This window comes from Crocodylus siamensis, chromosome 1 (assembly GCF_052110815.1).
Source record: "Crocodylus siamensis isolate JL-2025a chromosome 1, ASM5211081v1, whole genome shotgun sequence".
NCBI lineage: Eukaryota > Metazoa > Chordata > Crocodylia > Crocodylidae > Crocodylus > Crocodylus siamensis.
Window position 1 is genome coordinate 88,168,827 of NC_143395.1, and position 21,001 is coordinate 88,189,827.

At 48.9% G+C, this 21,001-nt stretch overlaps 1 protein-coding gene across 3 annotated transcripts in view; it reads left to right on the plus strand.

Annotated features, from left to right (window-relative positions):
* Window positions 1-10,568: 10,568 nt before the first annotated feature.
* The window catches only part of AFG1L (AFG1 like ATPase), a 127,257-nt gene continuing 116,824 nt past the window's right edge, over window positions 10,569-21,001 (plus strand). The window contains exons 1-2 of one of the 3 annotated variants that reach the window (XR_016441157.1): window positions 10,569-10,914; window positions 20,383-20,606. Coding sequence is in view for 2 of the 3 variants with exons in the window: in XM_090037644.1 (XP_089893770.1) it covers window positions 10,767-10,914; window positions 20,383-20,606 (372 nt within the window). In the remaining variant the exon portion in view is untranslated. The remainder of the gene's footprint in view (window positions 10,915-20,382; window positions 20,607-21,001) is intronic. The other 2 variants (XM_090037644.1, XM_090037652.1) reach the window with 2 other exon arrangements.

The following is a 21,001-nucleotide window of genomic DNA, read 5'->3' on the forward strand; positions in this document are numbered from 1 at the left end:
GAGGTAAAGCACCACCCTGGAACCCAAAACGTAAATGCCGATTTCTTCTCGAGACAATACGAGGAAGAAGTGGGGCCAGGAAGAACAGGAGGATGCCAGATAAAGGAGAAAAATAGAGGGGTGACAGGGAGGCGGACTCCCAACAACTGCAGTGATGTATCTGCCACCTCCATCAGAGGGGTACGCCATGCCCAGAACCATCCGCCCGAACATTTCAAATGTAGAAAGAAAACAGGCCAAAGCGGCACCCTACCAAGGTTGGCTAGTGTGGGGGGACTACCTGTGGCGGATAACTCCCAACAGATCCCACACGGTGCGTCTTGGGTAAAAGGTGAGTAGGAGGCACCTGAAAACCTTTGTCTCTTGTACCTGAAGTTCTGGGTGCCTGGGATAGGGCCGAGAGGAGAGCCCCAGACAGGTGAAGCAGCTGGGCGAGGATGAAGACTCTGCTCAGTGAGTCTGGAGTTAAAGAGTGCTTTGCGACACACCTCCCCCACAGGTGCCCTGTGCTTGAGAGCAGGAACAGCTAGGGAGAAACCCCTAGTGGCAAGAAGGGGAAGGCCCAGGTGCCAGTTACCAGGGCAGCCAGAGTCACAGGTGCTGGTTGCTAGGACAACCGCTGGGGAGCCAGCTGACAGGAAGGGGCAGGGCCTGGCCCATATAAGCCCAGGCGTGTGGCCAGGAGGGCAGTTCCCCTCTGGCGGCCAAGGGAGGAGGAGCTCGGCCAGTGCAGACAGGGGAGAACCTTGACTGCGTGAGCACCCCTGATTGCTGCTATGGGTTGGAGTATTTTCTGGTAGGGATTGAATGTTGTTTGGCCAGACGGTTTAGCTTTTTATGTTATAGCCCAGGGGCTTTGTGCTTTTGTGTTTTGCTGTTTTAACCGGAGGACCGGGTGAGGCTATTGGGGGTTGGAGGAGGCCTCATAAGTGTTCCACGGTAGTGTGGGGACCCTGGCGCCAGAGAGGGCACAGTATTTGGGTTGCATTGACCCCAGCCCCAGAGCAAGGGAGGCAGTGAGGAGCCTGGAGAGAGGGTCGCGAGGAGTGAGGAGCCCCAGAGCAGGGGGGCAGTGAGAAGCCCCTGAGAGAAGGCAAGGAGAGGGTCAAATCACAGCAGGGCCCAGGTCAAAACCACGTCAGTACCATCTGCGCGGCTTGGGCTTCAGCGTAGAGGAGGAAAAGGAGCCGCAGATAGCGCCCCCTGGCACTGGGGCGTGTAAAGTGGTCAGCCTCCTGCTAATTACATCAATCAATCAATTAAGATCAAGGTATGGCAGGTGAGTAAGCAGGCAGTTGGCCCATAACAGGAGGGCAGAGTCACCAATAGAAAGGCTCCAGTAGCAATACTGCTGTCACAGGCTTCTTGATAGAGACCGAAAAATGGGTAGAAACTGTGCAGCTCATACACCTGAAGGTCCAGGAAAACCCAGAATCACCCAGGAATACTGGGCTAGGAATCTCCAGGAATGAGAGGGCAGTACAACAGCAGGAAAAGAATACGATGACGGAGAGACCTCCTGAAACAGATTCTACAACAATGGGGGAAGAAAGTATCTCCACAGTTATCAAGTACCTAGAGCAAAAACAGAGTCACTGGCTAAGCTAGTATGTAGAGGGAATGAACTACTTGGGAGAAAAATTAGGAAAACTTGCCAGAAGGTATGATTCTGGGATATTGCCAGGGCCAAAACAGGTACAACAGATGAAGGTAGATAAGGGAGATATGGCAGCTGTGCAGGACAGCGAGTGGTTTGGGGTGAGAGGTGAGAACAGTGATCCCAGCTACCAAGGCCACACCCCAAAGAGGCAACATCCAACACAGAAAGGCCAGAGACCAAAGATGGCCCAAGCCCTGACATATAGCAGACCAGATGTAGGTTTTGAAGGAGGGAGGGCGGCAGAAACCCTAGGTAAAAGGTGGGCCCCAGGGCCTGAGATGAGGAGAAGGGGCCAACACCCCAGGGAAGCTAGGGTGGAAATAGAGGTACACCCCAAGCTCCACCTTGAGGACAAGCTACCAAGCCCTGCACAGAAGCAAAAGCCATGCCAGACCCAGACTGTGGGCCGAGCTAAGGAAGCAGAAGGTTCCTCAACACCAAAGGTAATCTGGTCAGAGAAGGAACGAATAGGGGGAAGAAGGCCATGTATATATGTTTGTAATCTCCCAGGGCGAGTTAAATGGTGGACCCTGAGGAAATTAATTGAAGCTAGAGTCGGGGAGTAGCCATTGTGAAGGTGAATACAGGGCCTGGCAGAAGATCCACTGGCCAGAGAAAGATAGAATTTTGGAGGGAGGAATATGCCCAGAGAGCACTTAGGGTGCAGTGGGAGCTTTGGGGAAGGCTCATGGGCTGGCAGGAAACCCAAGGGAGAAGGGACTCTTTACAAGGGGCCCAGAGAAGGGGTCAGGGGCACTTGAGGAATAAAGTGTTAAAGGCACCCCAAGTAACAGGAAGCAGCTCTCCCAGGAGGAGGGAGGAGGCTTTCTCTTCATGTTGAAGGGCTGTAGAAGAGGAGAAAAGACAGGCCTAAGTTGTACTCTACCAAGGCTGGCTAATGTGGGGCGACTACCTGTGGCGGGGTAACTCCCAAATCCCACATGGTGCGCCCTTGGGGAAAAGGCGAGTAGGAGGCACCTGGAAACCTCTGTCTTCTGTTCCAGAGCTGCTGGGTGACTGAAGAAAGGCTGAGAAGAGCCCAGGACAGATCCATTACCTGAAAATGCAAAGTGCCCCCTCCCCCCCGGTAAGTGTAGGTCTTAAGGGGGCCCTGCTCCTTTAAAGGACTGAAACTGCCAGGGGAAGAGCCCTAGTGGTGAGTTGGAAGCCCCAGCTACAGGTTACCAAGGCAGCCAGAACAGGCTAGCAGCCCACACCTGCCAGCAGTCAGCTGACCAGAAGGGGCAGGGCCTGGCTCATATATAAAGCAAAGGGCTGAGGCCAAGAGGGCAGTTCCCGGCCAGCAGCAAAGGAGGAAGGAGCTCTCCCAGAGCAAGTAAAGGGGAGAGACCTGACTGCAGGAGCAGCTTCTGATGCTGTTGAGGGACAGAGTATTCCCTGGTATGGTTTGAATGATGTTGTAGCCGGATGGCTTGAATTTATGTTGCAGCCCAGGGGCTTATGTTTTGTTTACTGCTCTATAAGACCGGTGGTTTGGGTGAGGCTATTAGGGGAAGAAGGAGGCCTCATGGGGGGGTGCACAGACCCCAGCACCAGAGAGTGCGCAACATTTGGGGGTGCACAGACCCCAGTGCCAGAGAGTGCACAGCACTTTGCAGGGCTGCGGAGAGCCTGAGCGCCAGGGAGGCACAGAATGAGATGGGACTGTGGAGAGCCCAAGCGCTAGTGAGGCACAGAGCATGATGGGGCTGTGGAGAGCCCAGGGAGGACAAGGGGGCCAAATTACAACAAAGCCCAGACCAAGCAATGTTGGTACCATCTGTGAGGCTTGGGGCGTGGTGAAGGGGTGGTTAGAGCTGCACATAGCCCATAAAGCTAGGGTGCCCTGAAACACCCATTCTGACATCCATCTTGGAATGAGACCCACCAGGGCTCCAGGGACCCACAGGGTCCTGAGAATCAATCTTGACCATGTCCAAGAGGACTTAGCGGCAGCCTCCTTATCATTCATATCATCAAAAACGTGGCGGGTAAGAATAGAGGGTGCCCAGTGGGCCAACTTGGCATGGTAAGGGGGCCTTGGGGAGATCACAAGCATCCTGCAGGTCTCCATCCTGTGACAAAAGCCATGACGGGAAGCATTATGTACTCTTGCAGGGGTGAGCCTGCCAGTAGTACAAGGGACAGGCCTTCACCCTCTAACTATACTGAGTCATTCAAGGCCAAGAAGAAGGTTATCTCCCCTGTCAGGCAAGTAAAACCACATAAGCTGAATCATCAAGTTTTGCAAAAAAAAAAAATTATATATACCTCTACCAAGCTGTTTTGTGACCACTGTGGTTTATGAGACAGCCCAAAACACACTTACAGTTACACCATTCTTAGTCTCATTACAAAAACTGCACCGTGCACCTGTCACTGTCTTCTTTAACTCATCATCACAGTTACTCAAGGGACTATCTCAGTGCCCTCCCACCTCCCGTCTCTTTTCCCCCGTCCCAACTGCCCCTCTCACCCGTTTTACCAGTCCTTTCACTCATTGTGTTCATTGTTGTCTCCAGTGTCATCCTCATCATTGGTCTCTTCAGGGGGTTCACCTCTGAACAGCCTATGGAAGAGAAAAGACTGGCATGTTCGCCCTCTCTTGCCTATTGCCTGCTTCGATCTTCCTGTAGTACCAGTACATCTCACTTAGCTCCATTTTAATGCAGCCCTTGACTTGGAGGTTTGTGAGACTGTTTGAGCGAGTTCCTTGTCTTCCACAGGGGGTTCCTGAAGCAGGAAATGAATTAGGCAAAGCAAGCTGCTGGGGTCCTTTGCTGCTTAAGGCAATCCTGCCAGTGGGAGGCCAAAACAATAGACCACTTCCTCTTTGGCAGCCCATACGCAGAAGAGATGTGGAAGAAAGTATGCATACTCCTCCTGGTGGTGACAGAGTTCATAACCCTGACCAGAAAGGCAGCTCTGTGTATAGGCACTTGACTAGTAGGGCTGTATGAAATTTCATTGGCTGTTTCATTTCAATGCTGTTTCAAGCTCAAAAGAGCGAAATAGAAATGAAACGAAGAGCTTCGAAACAGTCTCGAAACAAAACGAGGGCAGTCAAAATGTTTCAAAACATTTTGAGTTTCGCAGATGAACCTGGGCTTGCCTGCAGGGAAACAAAAGTAAGGAGAGGGAGCAGGAAGAGTGGGGAAGGACACAGTGAGGGCATGCCTTAACACACACACTAGAGAAGAAGCTCCCGCAGGAAAGGAAAGAAAGTCTCTTTCACAGTTTGGCTGCCTGAGATGCTGCTGGTGCTTCTGTGCTGCTGCTCACTAAGCTATTATTTTACCTGTTGTTATTTAAAGTGGTGGACTGGCCTGAGGCTGTAGGGGAGGAGGAGACCTCATTGGGGCACACTACTGGGTTGTGTAGAGGCCCCAGCACCAGTGAGGTGCTCACAGGCAGGTCCGGGTGAGGGAGATCCCCTGCCCTCCATCAATGCTGACCTCGTGAAGGAACACTTTGAGAAGCTGGACACCTTCAAGTCAGCCAGCCCTGACAATCTATACCCCAGGGTACTCAAGGAGCTGGCGAGCATCATGGCCCAGCCTCTGGCACGGATCTTTGAGAACTCCTGGTGCTCTGGTGTAGTGCCCGAAGACTGGAAGAAGGCCAATGTGGTGCCTATTTTCAAGAAAGGGAGGAAAGTGGATCTGGCTAACTACAGGCCCATCAGCCTGACCTCTATCCTGGGGAAGGTCTTAGAAAAGTTTATTAAAGAGGCCATCCTTAATGGACTGGCTGACGCCAACATCCTGAGGGATAGCCAGCATAGGTTTGTAGGTAGGTCTTGCTTGACCAATCTCATTTGCTTTTACAACCAGGTGACCTATCACCTGGACAAGGGAAAAGAGATTGATGTCATATCTTGGCTTCAAAAAAGCCTTCCATCTGGTATCCCATGATCACCTCTTGGCCTTGGGAAATTGCACCTCTGCTGATTGGGAAATTGGCTCCGTGGTTGGAACCAGAGGGTAGTAACTGACAGAAGTCAATCGTCATGGTGCCCTATGACCAGTGGGGTCCCCCAAGGCTCTGTCCTTGGACCCATATTGTTCAACATCTTCATTAATGATGTGGACATTGGAGTCAGAAGTGGACTGGCCAAGCTCGCCAATGACACCAAACTCTGGGGCAAAGCATCCATACCTGAAGATAGGAGGGCGATTCAGGCTAACCTGGACAGGCTCAGCAAATGGGCGGACGAGAACCTGATGGTGTTTAACACTGAAAAATGCAAGGTTCTCCATCTTGGGAGGAAAGACCTGTAGCACCCTTATAGGCTCGGCAGTGCTACGCTGGCTAGCACTATGGAAGAAAGAGACTTGGGGGTCATCATTGACCACAAGATGAACATGAGCCTGCAACGTGATGCTGGGGCTAGTAAAGTGACCAAAATGCTGGCTTGCATCCATAGATGCTTCTAAAGCAAATCCCGGGACATCATTCTCTCTTTGTACTCGGCCTTGATGAGGCCGCAGCTGGAGTACTGCGTCCAGTTTTGGGCTGCACAATTCAAAAAGGATGTGGAGAAGCTTGAGAGAGTCGAGAGAAGAGCTATGTTCATGATCAGAGGTCAGGAAAACAGACCGTATGATGACAGGCTGAGAGTTATGGGGCTCTTTAGCCTGGAAAAGTGCAGGCTCGGGGTGATCTGATGGCCACCTGTAAGTTTTATTAGGGGTGACCACCAGGATCTGGGGGAACGTTTGTTCACCAGAGCGCCCTGAGGGGTGACTAGGTCGAACGGTTATAAACTACTACGAGACCATTTCAGGCTGGACATAAGGAAGAATTTCTTTACTGTCTGTGCCATTGGAGGTGGTTCAAGCATCTACATTGAACACCTTCAAGAGAAAACTGGATGCTTATCTTGCTGGGATCCTATGACCCCAGCTGACTTCCTGCCCTTTGGGCGGGGGTCTGGACTCGATGATCTTCTGAGGTCCCTTCCAGCCCTAATGTCTATGAAACCTTAACACACACACACAGTCACATGTCACAAGTTTTGCTTGTCAGCAGCTTGAGGTGCAGTTTCCCAGAAACCCCTGCACCTGTCTCCTTGAAACCTGGTAGACTTCATGCCCTTAGAAAGGGCTACCATCCCTGCTGTTTTAAATTAAATCTGCCAAAAAATGCGAAGTTATAGGTAGTTTTGTGCTTCCCCATTATAGCCTATGGGCGAAGGGTCGAAACAGTGTTGAAACAGTTTTGATGAAACAAAACAGAACAGTGTTTTCAAAACTAAATGAAACTCGAAATGAAACATTGTCCTGTCAAAACAGCGAAATGGAAGTCAAAACGAAATGGTGCTGTTTCACACAGCCCTATTGACTAGGCTGAAACCACCATCAATTTTTTTTTTTAAATATTCGTTTCTACATATATATAAATGTACCTCTACCAACCCAACAAGTTAAAGTATTTTAGTCCCATTACAATGTTCGCACTGCACACCATTCTTGTGCTTTCACTTGTCATCATTTTGGTCCTCATCGTAGTCACTATCCTTACCGTTGTCCTCATTGCTGTCTGTGGAGGGCTTGCTTCTGAAAAGTCTATCTATGCCAGTCCACTCTCCACCATATGAAGTCCACCATCTTTTTCCTATCGTCTTCTCCTGCCTTGTAGTACCGGTACATTTTACGCAACCCCATTTTAATACAGGAATGGAGTCTGAGTACATTCCTCAACTGTGGGGTCTGAGTGCCGATTTGTGAACAGGGCGTACAGGGCAGGTGATGAACCGGTCAAAGCAGGCTGAGGGGTGTCACGCCTGATTAATAGTCGGCTGGATCTGAGAGAAGGTTCTAGAGATTTCTGCGTTAGATCATGGAGAAGGTTTATTTAAACGACTGTGTTTAACAACAAAGGGATGGTTACAAATAACAATAAAACACAAAATGTGACTATAACATACACTAACACCACAAACATAAACATGTATCAGTGGCACTTATCAGTTGGAGCCGGTTGCCAAGTGTGTGCACTTTCTGCCTAATTAGGGTTTGTTAGCCTCTCACAAGTCAGGTGTCCCTGAGTTTGTGAGCTGACTCTGGCCGGTGAGGCATGGTCTGGTGTGATCATCGTCACGACCTCAGTCTCTGACTGATCGAGTCAAAGGTGATGGTTCCAGTGTCAATCTTGAACGTCTCCTCCGCTGTTTGGGCGCGCTGAGACTTTATACTGGTGGCTGAGCCACTCACTATTTTAGGTTTTGAATCATGCTCTTATCTGGAAGATGCCATCCCTTATGGATACAAGCCTCAGAAAGCGTGCATCATTGCTTGGGAGAAAATGCATAGTCGTTTACCTGCAAGACCGACCTATGGAAATTCCCCAAACCCCACTGGGAATTCCTGCACTAGGGGCCCCCTTGCTGTTTGGGTAAGTGACTGCTTCTCATCTTTTTTTTTTTTAGTTTTTTGCAAAAATATTTATTTCTATGTATTATCTATATCTAGATCTATTTATCTATTAGGGATGTGTGAAGCAGGCCCCATTCGATTCAGATTCAGCCCAAATCAGGGACAGTGATTCAATTAGTTGATTCAGACCACTGTCCCTGATTCCATCTGGCAGAATCGGAAACTGAAGATTCGATGCCGATTTGAAAAATCAGTGATTCGGACATAAACACAGCTTTAATTTTCTACATACCTTGAGGTAGCAGGCATGGCTCATGATCGCTGCAATGCTGGGATGCATGGAGCGTCCCACAGGAGTGCTGGGGGGCCCTCCATGTGCTCAGTGATGAAGTACTTCAGGTCCACTTCTGGGTCTGCTGGACAGCGTACTGCCCCCCCCCGCCTCTCTAGCTCAGTGATCGGCCATAGGGGGACTTCAGGTACCCGCCCCCCGCCCAGGAGGCACCAGTCACTGAGCTGGTGGGGAATGGGGGGAACTTCCAGTACACGCCACCGTTGGACTGGGAAGTGCTTCTGGTCCACTTCTGGGTCTGCTGCCAAGTGATCTGGGGAGCCCCCTGTGCTTTTGTGGGATGCTCCATCCGCCACAGCATTGCAACATTCACAAGCCGCCTGCTACCTCAAGGTATGTAGAAAAAACATTTAAAACTGTGTCTATGTCCGAATCACCAAATCTTTCCAAATTGATTTGGAGGGTTCTGATTCGATTCGGAGAGATTAAAGGGTCCTCTGATTCAATTTGGATTCGGAGATTCGGCCACCGAATCAGGCTGAATCTCTGCCAAATAGAATCAGGAACCAAAGCTTTACACAGCCCTACTATTTCTCTCTCTCTCTCTTTACCTGCAACACTCTGCCAAGCAGGGGCAATGTGTAGGGGGTGAATGCGGATGCACATGCACTCTCTGAGCGTGGTGGTACACCCCCTGCAAAAAGGTGCTGCCAACAGGCGGTCACTGCTCACCACCCTGCTGCCAGCATCTGCGGGCAGTTAGCAATCCCTGCTGGCCGCTGCTGATGCTGCCAGCGGCACCTGTAGATGGTCGCCGACCCCTGGTTGGCGCTTGCTACCCTTTCCCCTCTCGCCGCCAACAGTGCTGGTGGTATCTTTGGGAGCTCCACTCTTAATGCCACCGCGCTCCCACCGCTGCCAGTGCAGCCGTGCTCCCCTGTTGGGGGCACATGTCATTTATGCTGTGAAGTGTCCCATGTGGTTCACTTGGCAGATCAAAGCACACTTTTGACAGTTAAACCATTAAAAACCTGTTACACAGTTTGCACTGCATATCTGCGCACCAATCTCCATACCTGTACCCCTACCCACTGCCCTCCTCAGAGGGCCTGCCCTTGAAAAAGTCTATGCCAGACCCCCCTCTACCATATGAGGTCTGCCATTTCTTTCCTGTCATCCTCTTCTGTCTTCCTGTAATACCAGTACAATTCACTTAGTTCCATTTTAATACAGTTCTTGGCTGTGGGGTCTGAGAGTCTGTTTATGAGCAGGGTCCTGGCTTTCAATGGTGTATACCTGAAGCAGGATATGAACTGGTTGAAGCCGGCTGTTGAGGCCCCTTGATGTCTAGTCGGGTGCCCGCAGAGCACCACTTCCCTGGCCAGATTTCTGAAACCTGTGGTACCCCTCCAGCCAGAGTCCGCAACTTCTGGAGGAAGCCTGTCCCACAAGCTGGCTGTTCTAGCAGCGAAGAAGTGTTTCTTGCAAGTCTGTCTAAACCTCCTTTGTTGCCACTTCAGTCCACTGGGCCGCATCCTGCTCTCTGCAGCTAGAGAGAAAAGATGCTTTCCCTCTTCTTTAAGGCAGCCCTTCAGGGATTGGAAGACAGTGAGCATGTCCCCACCTTAAGCACTTTTTACTGCAAGCTGACTATGCCTGGCTCCTTTAATATGGGACCCTGGATCCCATCTCCTCCACTCTGTACCCAGTGGCTGAGGGGAGCGTGACCTGTCCCGCCAACTTCCTGCTTAGACGGTGGGGACTTTGCAATGCCATGGGGGGTCACTGGGTCTCAGATGATGCCCTTCAACTCTTCCACACCTGCACTGGGACATTGCCTTTGCCATTATATTTGATGTGGAGCAGGCTGGGCGTTGAGGGGAGTGGGGGGGTGGCTCTGTAAGAGGGGCTGGGGCGCTGGCTCTACATGGGGGGGCTCTGTAAGGCAGGGGCTGGCGACATGGTGGGGGTCTGTAACAGGGGAAGGGTTGCTAACTCTGTTTACATCTATTCTGGAGGGTTTGATCACATGACATAATGACATTAATTATGGTGCACAGACTTTAAGTAGGGAAGGCAAATGCACTTGACTATTACATTTAAACAACCCATGGGATATCAATTGGATTCAACATTTAATATTTATTTGAATGAATGCCCTATCATTTATCTCCTGGGTGACTCTCAGCTGTCTCCTGGAGATGTCCATCTAATTCCCGGATGGGTGGGCAACCCTAAAGCAGGGCTGGAGGGCCGACCCTACATTGGGGGTGGCTGAGGGAGAGCAGGGCACAGTGACGCCGTACTTTGTCTTACTAACACGTGTTTCAGGCTGGGCCTTGGCGCTGCCACCACTGCTTTTCATAATCCGCAGCGCAGCAAGGCCCGGCCGGGGCAGCATTACGCACCCCCCCCCCACGCCTTGGGCCAGGACTACATGTCCCAGCATGCACCGCCCCCCGCAGCGCTCGGCAAGATGGTGTCGCCCGCGTCGCCCTTGGTTACTGCGTGCTGCCTGTTCCGGGCCGGGGCCTGGCGCCCTCCAGCCCGCTCGCTGCTGGTTCGCGCTGTCGCCCCGCCGAGAGGTTAGTGCCAGGGGGACGGGACGGGACGGGACGGGACGGGGGTCCTCGTTGTTCCGCACCAGCTCCGCTCCCCCGGGCAGGACGAGACGGGGCGGGGCGGGGCGGGAGCCGGCTCTTCCAGGCCGCCGCTGGTCTGGCCCGGCCCTTGCCTGCTGCCGGGCCGCTGCGGCTGCTCTTGCGTTACAGCTCCTCGGTGCAGTGCTGGCTCCAGCCGCAGGTGGGTGCGGGCCGGGGTCCCCCTTCTGCCCGGCGCCGGCGTTTACCAAGCTGCTCTCACCACGCGGAGGGAAGGGCCTGGCCTGGGCGGCTGCTGCTCGCGTAGTGCATCGTCCCACGGAGGAAGGATCTACTCTGGGAACCTCTTCTTGGCACAGAAACGTTTAGAAGAGTTTAAGGCCTCGGCCAAAACGAATTCCCCTGCTGGCTGCCAGCCTGCTTAGAAACAGCACATGAGGGCTAGAAGGGACTTCAGGAGGTCATCTAATCCAATTCCCTGCTCAAAGTAGGACCAGATCCAACTAGGCCATCCCAGCCAAAGCTTTGTCTAGCTGGGTTTTGAAAACCTTCAAGGATGGAGCTTCCACCACCTCTTTGGGTTACCTGTTCCCATGCTTTGCTACCCTCCTGTTGAGAAAATAGTTTCTAATATCTAACCCAGACTTCTGTTGCTGCAGCTTGAGACCGTTGCTCCTCGTTCTGTGATCTGCCACCACTGAGAATGTCCTAGCTCCAAACAGTCTAGTTTAAAACAGAGGCTCCGATTTACAGCATGGATCCATGCCACCTTGCTGGTCCCTGGGCCTGTCTTGTCTCATGCCATGTTCCTTTTGGGATTGTCCCGTGTTGAGCTGGGTTCCTTCGGTGCTGCGGCCACACAGATGGTTGGTAATGTGTTCTGCGGCTGGTTAGTGCTAGACCAGTGCCTTCCAATCTGTTTGGACTCAAACCACCCCTTGGACTCCAGGCCCCTTCATAAGTTTTGTGAATTGAGTGGCAGCCCATTTTAGAAATGAATTTATAGAACACAGTGCTTGCTCTCTTGCAGAGGGGCCTGGTAGTGGGGATGGAGGGTTGGCCAGGCAGGGACAAGTCTGAGCCTGCACTTGCCTGCTTAGTTTATCTGCTTATCTCCTCACACCTCACATCACCCCCCAAAGATCTTGCAGCACCATAGGCTGCCCTAAAACCCTGTTTGAGAATTCTTGGCATAAGCAGTCAATCAAAGGATTTAGCTCCTGGGAAGGAAAAGGAAGCGGTTTGGGGTTTTGTGAAAAGTGCTTTATTAACACATATAATCATACACACTAAAATAATTAGCCAGTGGCATATTTAACTTGCCGAATTTGTGTTTCAGACTTGCTGCATTGTCATCAGTAGAGTCTCCCTTGTTAGGTTGGTGTTGAACAAGGTCTGAGGTCCTGAGCAGCCATTGCTGCTTTGATTTGGTCTCTGTTCATGTTTTCCAGATGTTTCCAACCTTAAGAGCAGAAAATTAAAGAATCTTAACATAGTTTCTGTGATAAGAGGAGGTTTCCATAGCAAATTCTTATGCTGTGGGACTGTGGAATACATGGGGTGTGAGTAGCAATGGCGCAGGCCATACCCTTTTATCAGTGTAGTAATAGAGGCAAGAAGCAGTTTTATAAATGCTACTGCACATAGATGCTTAATATGTAGACTATAAAGAAGTTCAGTGATGTGCTCAAGGTCATGTAAGTCTGTGACAAAGATGAGAGAATAGCCGAAGAATCCCGACTACAAGTTTTCTTGCTTTAATGTCAGCATTGTTCTGCAGTTTGAACCACTGATGTTAACAAACATATGTAAGATGTCCTTCGTCCACTGAGCTCTCATTTAAAAAAAAGATGCTGGTGTGGCTTCTGCTGACTTATCCGAGGATTCTTTAACTTGTTTATTTTTAGATAAAAAGAGTAACTGAGGGTTAGGATGCATCTCCCTTTCTCACCCCTAGTTGTAAAATGCATTTCAAGATAGTGCTTTATGAGTGTACGTGCAGGATTTGAGTTTTATTTTTGAATAATTTCAGTAGATTAAACCAATGGTTATTTTAAGCATTTATTTTGATTTTTATCAATTAAAATTTTTGGGATTGCATGAAATTAAGGGTGTGGGGCAGCTCATCTAGTAATGACAGAATACTGTTAAAAGCTTTATAAAATCACATGTCAAAATATAAAAAGTAAATATCCATAAATCAATAAGCATACTTTCTGTTCATTTGGTAGTACAGTCATGCCAGGCTGGAGCCTTCGCTCTCACAGTGGAGTGCCAGGGCAGGGGCCGGGCTTGGAGGGTATTTGGCACCTGATCCCTGGCTGGGACCTGGGCAGAGCGAGTGGTCAACAGCACTGACCTCTTGGCTGCCAGCCCTGCCCCTGTGCAGGGGGACCCTTAAGTAGTGTCCCACCTTCTAGGCTCTGTCACTAGCAGCTGGCATCTGACCAACCCCCCCTTCTGAGCATGGTCCCTAGCTCCTGAAGCAGCTGCTCAGGCCACTACCGCGAGAACAGCACACGGGTGTTGCAGCCAGGGCTCCCTCTGCCCCCTCTGTATATGTGTGTATGTATGTGCATATGCACATATGTGTGGCACCCCCTCTCCTGGATTTCCTTACCCCCCTTCCAGACTATGTTTTCTTATGTCTTCTTTCTGTGAATTTTGATTATAACCAATGAAAATATTTGTTCATTGGTCTGTGAGTGTTAGGTGAAATTGATGTTTATCTATGTTTAGCATTAAAAATGGAATCCTGCCAAGCCTATTAATGAGTCAGAATAAGGTATGGCCTCTTGAAGAGCTTATATTCCAAGGCTCTCACTTACTACAAATCTGTACATGCTTAACTGAAAGCATCTCTCTAACTGTTTTTGAAGTCATCTGAGTCCTAGAAGACAGTGGGATTATTTATATGATTTAAAATAAAACAGAGATGTACATTTTTACAGAATTATGACCTAAAGCAGACAAGAAAGGAACAGCAGTAATGTATTACAGACTATGAGTACAAGGAGTGTGTCTCACTAATACCCTATCTCCTCTGCCAAAACGAGAATGTCAGGGTGCAATGGCCCAACTAGTCTTCTCCCCTCACCTTGCAGAATTATCATGAGAAGACAGAGCCGTGGAAATCCCCCTCTTCCTCCAGAAAAAGAAAAAGATTTAGTAACAGCAGCCCAAAGGGTTGGAGACTAGCCATTTCAATAGTCTTACTTCCTAGGGGAATCTTTACACATGTTCCGGGGTGGGGGCGGGGGCATGCACTTTAACTAGAGCAGCTCTTTGGAGTCACTATAATTGAAGTGCCTGCGGTGTCTTGTGTATTTAGCATCCCATGCTTCAGAATGGTGCTGGGGGTGTTTTAAATAAAGCTCATTTGCTGAGCTTTTGTTAAAGTGCCCCTGCTGCCATTTTGAAGCATGGGGATGCTGAATACACATGATGCTGAGGCTGCTGGAGTGTGCTAATTAGTACACATTGGAGCAGGTGTTGGGCATGTGTATAGGTGCCCTAAGACTTTGGTGTCATGGCTGTAAAGGTAGAAGGAGGATTTCTTCAGCCAAGTGACAGAGTGCTATGTAAGGGTTGTTGGTTTTTTTTAGCTTTCAAGCATTGTTTGGTTCTTTAGTTATTCAAACATAGGTATTTGTCTTCTGGTTGAATTGCTGAGGTGATAAACTAATTTTTTAAAATTATTTTTTTCCCCTATTACATTTTTTTAATGCAAATTTCAGTGCTTCTGAAAAGCTCTTGAGACAGAATGCTGTCTGCAAAACAATAACAACACAGATGTGCCTGCTATTTTGGCAATATGCCTCAATGCTGGTTTAACAGAATCAGTTCTAGTCTTTGGTCATTCAGTGGTTGGCTACATTTGCTGCTGTGGTTGTCACTGAGGTGGCTATCACAGTGGTTTTGGATGCATATGTAGGGGTCTTTATGAAAAGTATTTGGATTGTCCTTCCCCAGCAGTTATCAGATGGTAATAAAACCAATTTTTTTATTTGGCAACAGTAGCACATTATCAGTGGAAGTAGTGGTTTCTTTATTTTTTACATCTTCAAATCAAAGGATCCCTTTTGGGAAGATGTGTGTTAGCCAGATGCAGGCCATTGGTCTTAATATAGAGCTAAATGAATAAAATTTCAAAGGCTGTGATCACTGATACGCAGGTGGCTACCTGATGTTTCTATTCATCCATAAATCAATGAATGAAAATGGTGTCTGATCATTGCTGTACCAGACAACTGGAAGATGTCTTCAGATTGAAGATCTCATTATCAGTTGCTTGAGTTTCTATTCCAACATAATTTTTTGAAAAAAAGAATAATACAACCTCTTCCAGGTATATGATGTCTGGGACTAATCTTCCAGAAGACAAGGTAGACTTGTACTTTACAGATCAACTCAATCAGAGATTCATAAACCTTCCTAAGAAGCAGCTCATTTCATCAGGTGCATCTGATGAAGTAAACTGTTGCTTATGAAGGCTTATGCATCTCTGAGTTGGTCTGTAAGACAATATTCCCTGCTGTCTGCTTGACTTCAGACTAATTAACTACGTCTCTCCAGGGAGCATAGCTGCATCTGTCTTTCTGACCACATGGTAGGAGCAGCAGTGAAGGACTTTTAAGTTCCTTGGGAAGGTAATAATTCCCCCTGCTCCATTCTTCTCCATGCTCAGAAGCATGTCCCCTTCCCTTCCATGCCCCCTTTCTTTGCCTGCTGTTGCCACTGTCCTTGTTGTCCTGGGTGTGATGGATGTTCCTGTCCCAAACTAATTGGGCTGCTCAGGGGCTGGGCTCCACCTGGAACAAGAGCAGCAGTAGCAAGTGAGCCGGTTCTCCCTCCCATCTTGGTCTCCCCACCGTTCCCTGCCATTCTGGGAATGGATGCAGGGTTGGGGATCCTGCCTGCCTGCTGCCGCTGTCCTGGTTGAGCCTGCCTGGAAGAGCTGTGGAGCTTCTCTTGCTGGAACAGTGGGGGCAGTGGCAGGTGGGGATCAGTCATGCCCCCTGAGCATGAAAGAGAAGGGGGGGGATATTCTTACCTGCTTTGGGATCTTAAGAAGTCCTCTATTGCTGTTCCTGTGGCAATATCTGACTGCCCTGAGTGGGGAAGGGGGCTAAGAACAGGGGATGCAGCCACCCCTGCAGAACTGGTAGGTGCTCTTGCATTCTCCTTTATGAAATCCTGCATCTGCTTCAGCCTCTCTCTACTAATTTTCTGTTAACATGTAGGCCTACAACCTACACCTCTGTAGGCCTAAATAGTGACATTCATTTTTGTATAAAAGGACAAAAGTCCCACTTGTGTGTTCTAATTTAATCCCTTCTTCTTTAATGAGATTTCTTACTTATCATTGTTTTCCCTTTTTTTTTTATAGTTACTTCTCCATCAAAGCTATAAAGCAGACCTATAATTATAAATGCACTTGTAATGGTTGTTTAATATACGTTAAAAATCTAATTACAGTAATGAGTCTTGTAGCCCAAATTTTAATTTAACTCTCAATTAGAAGAGTGAAAAGTGCTTTTCCTAGCAGCATTTTTCCCTATGAACAGCAGGTAGACATTTAAAACTGAAGATCTATTTTCTTTGCATAACTGTTGAAAGTTCAGACCTTGAGTAAACTTACCAGGTACCTAGTATTCAGAGGATCAGAGCTGTTAATTGGAGTATAACCGAAAAGTTGAGGTGGGGGAGGAGAGTTTATCAGGGATATTTAGGCCCAGCTTCTTTTCTGTTTTACCTCCTAGCTGAAAATTGAGGTGGGGGGTGGGGGGACTTGGATTACATGTAGAAGCTGCTCCTGTTAAGAATTGCTGCAAGGAATTGGGGGTGGGGGGGCATTGCTAGGGTTTCTTCAGTGTGTAGACAGGCAGAACCTATTTAGTCTGAAGCCTCAGTAGCACTTTATGATTGCTATAAAATTAAAAAGAGTATTCTGCATCTTGGGCACCCCACAACCTACCTGATTTCTGGGAACAGAGGTGTTTGTCACATCCCTCCTTGAGCCTTCTGAGTGCTGTGAGGCTAGTATGTATTTCCCTCAAGTTCTGTTTTGGGTTGGCCTTTGTGAATCCCTTGTGTCCACATGAGCTGCTGACTTGCTTTCACAAGCAACCGGGTGAAACTTGCTGTGAGTCTCTACAGCGTCATTGCTGACAAATCATTCCAAAGTTCATAATAGCTGTATTAAAAACTGCTAGCCTTTCATTCTGCTCCAGCTTAGCAAACCAGAGGGACCCCAGGCTTGGGAAATAGACTTCATTGTTTTATGTTTGGTTCACATTCAGATGATTATCTTTACAACTGTAAACAATTAAAGGAAAGCTTGGATTCTGTGGAAGTTGTTCTGAGATTCTCCTCTGCCAGGGAAATCTTTGTATTTGCACATGAATATTTCAAACCCTAACTGAGCTCATATGTTCTTATTTGCCTCAGTGTGTGTGTGTGTGTGTGTGTGTGTGTGTGTGTGTATATATATATATATATTTTTTTCCTGTCTTCTAATAAAAAGAAATTTCACGTTGTAGCATAATATTTGGCCTTTGGTATTTTAATCAGTAAAGCTGGGGTAGTAAATATTCTGCAGAACAAATTAATGTGTCCAATTGTGCTGTTTGAAATAAAATGAGAATCAATTTGAATATGTACATTTTAAGAACAGAAATAAAACATATAAACTGGAGGCAGCTCTAAGCAGAGAATTAAAAATTAGAAAGGTTGTTGGTGTATAGGAACATAAAGTTTGTGATGCAGCTTGTTTCTGGGAGTTAATTCTGGTTATGAATAAATATGAACGTTTCTGTACAGTAAAGCAAAGGCAATGATCGTGTTACTTTACAGGCTGGTGTGACCATATCGGAATATTAGACACGGATTTCACAGTTTAAGGGAGCAATATGTGATATGGAATCACCATACATGTGGGATTTTCTGGATATGTCCTCCAATCTCTATATGGGCATTTTTTTAAAATATCATCAAATGTCTGGGATTTTGCTTTGCTTATCATTGAAGTTTTTCCCAGCACTTTCCAGCTTACCGTAGCAAAGAGCTTCTTGGGGCTAGGGGAAGGAAAACTGGAGACAGTGGGGAGCACGTGCATCTGTGCGGCTTGTGAGTGAGAGGCACCAGGAGGGGTGGGGGACTGTGAGTCAGGAGTGCAGGGCACAGGTAGTGCCCAGGGGACTCTGGATTTGGAGTGAGGGTCATCAACACAGATTTGTGGGGAGGCGGGGAGCGGCATACTGTGGGTTGGGAGTGCAGGGCAGTGGCACAGCCAGGGATATGTGGGTTGGGAGTGAGGAGCAGCGGCAGGGCTGGGGGGGTGCTCTGTGGCTTGGGAATGAGGGGTAGGGTAGTAGCATATCCTTGCCCCCCCAGTCATATTAACCCCCCTCACCCAACAGGTGTTCTCTTGGAACTATGGTAACCATATGTAATGCAAAGACTAGAAAATAAGGCTGGAAGAGACACAGTAGGAACTCAGTTTCTATGCTCTAGAACAGTGGTGCTCAACCTCCTGGGCCTGTGGGCCAGATGAGCAGCATGGGGCTGTGGTGTGGGCTGGGTTGGGCCCCTAGGCCAGGACAGAGTCCTCCACTGCCTCCACCCAGCCCATATTCAGGGATGAGAACCTGTGCCGCCTCTGCCTAGCCCCTGCACGCTGGGATTGAGCCCCGTGCCACCTGGCCATGCCTGACCCTGCATGCCATGATTGGGCCCTACATCTCCCTGCTAACCCGATCCAGCATGCTGGGCCATGTTATCTGGCCCCTGGGGTTCCCCACAGGTCCGGATATTTGACAGCACCACACCCCGCCCCTAAATTTTCAGGCCTGTGGGGAACCCGATGGGGGGCTTATTATTGAAAAGATAACAAATACCTCAAACAAGATATAAATAAAAACAACTATTAGAATAAGAAATGGCAAGAAGTTTAAGGTTCTTGAAGAAATCATGCATTGAGGTCTGTGTTGTTCAAGTTGCAACAAAAACAAACTTTGAAACATCAGAACTTCTCATGGAAAAGAAATTCTAAGTTGTGACCTGCTCTTTGGTTGGGCTGGTGTGTGTGTACATGTGCAAACATGTTAAAACATGCTACTAAAGTGACTCCCACTTAGGAATGATATTTTAAAAGTTGCTTTAGAGAAATAGAAAAAGACTAGCCAATTGCCTGTCAAGAGTGATGGGATGGCGGGGGGTGAGGAGTGTGTGGGGATGGAGCCCTGTGGCCCTCCTCTCCCTCATCTGGGCCTGCTTCCTACTTCCCTCCTGCTGCTTGGGGTCTGGGACTGCTCCTCCCCTCTCTGCAACAGCTCCTATCCACCCACTGCCACAGCAGGCTGGCTTCTCCTCCCCGCCTTGAGCCTGATCCTCCCCCATACCCCACACCACCACTGGGCCCAGTTCACCCCTCCCCCCACTCCCACTGCATCAACCCAGGCCTGCTTCTCCCCCCCCCAGCCCCCAACCACAGTGGGTCCACTCTTCCCACCCCCCCACCCCCGCCATGCCAGGCTTGGGCCTGCTCCCCCGCCCTTCCACTTGGGGTCTGGGACTGCTCCCCCTGTTCTGTACTGCGGCACCAGGGGGAGGGCAGGAGCAGGTGCAGGCCCACTCCTCCCTTCCCTGCCATTGTGGTTGGGCCGGGCCCACGACCAGCTGGGGCTAGGGCCGCTTCCCTCCCCACCCCCACCACGGGGTCTGGGCCCACTTCACCCCATGGCGTCACCGGCTCCAAGGAGCAGGGTGTGGGTGCAAAGACAGCTCCTTCCCTCTCTGTGTTGGGCCCACTCCTCCCCCCACTGCCACTGAGTCAGCCCTGCAGGCGGCGATGACAGGAGGGGAGGGGCAGGCCGAGGCCAGCACCGGTGGTCTCGCCCCTCCGCAGCATCCTGACCGCATGCTGCCACTGCCGCTGTTACCTCCAAGGAGCAAGGGAGGGGGGTGCGGCCAGCTCTGGTGGTCTCCCCTCCCTACCCCCAACTCCATTGTCACCACCCGCAGGGAGCAGGGCAGGGAAGGGGGGATAAGGCCAGTGCTGCTGCTCTTTGGTTGGGCTGATGTTCCAGCCACCGGGGAGGGAGGTGGGGGTGGGGTGAGGCCTCACCCCCCCCAACTCCATGCTCTGTGTCCCTACCATCATGGCGGTGGGCTGCCACCTGTCCAAATGCTTCTTCACACCCTGATTGGCTGTTTGTCAGCCAGTTAGAGTGCGATTAAAATGTTACGGACAGACTTAGGCTTTTATAATATTAGAATTGTAGACAGTACATTGGTGGATATTTATCTGATTTTTCCTCTTGCTACAAAGTAAAAGTATTTCATAGCATATTATTTTATTTAAAAAAGCTACCTGGTATGTGTTGTTTTACAGTATATTTGGCAGTTTTAGGAACTGATCTATAAACAGTTAAATATTTTTTTATTTTGCAGCATACACAGTTTATGCTGCTGAGAAAGTAGCTCCTAAAACTCTATCAGACGTGAACTCTAAAGCCCTGCTGGTTTGCAGTGGACCATTGGAACACTATGACTTTCTGATCAAAGAAGAAGATCTGAGGAGTGATGAACAGCAACGGCAAGTTGTGCAGTGTTTGCAGAAGTTACATGAGAGCTTAAAAGGCTACAGTGTTAGTTCAAAAAACCTTCTATCAAAGGTGAGGCTCATGATATTAATAGCAAACATATTTTTTCTTTATAAACTTCTGGAAACATCCTGTCTAGGTGGGTATGTTTAGAAGGGCAGTGGCAATTATATAACCAACTTTTTTCATGAGTAGCTTTGGATGCAATCAGAGTTTCATAGCCTGACACTTGTTCCTACATCTATGATGTTAGTTTATAAAATGTCTCTTGCATGGGAATAACGGGCTCGTTAAAGTGAAACTAAATCCAAGGTACATTTTGCCATGTCTCCTTTTCTTGTATTTTGCTTTTGCAGCAAAAGGGCCAGATCAGTTTCAGAATGTTGATCTGATTGGGTCGTGAACATTGCAGGCAAATACCAACTTTTTTTTGATTTTAACAAAGAAGAGGATTCTAATTCATCTGA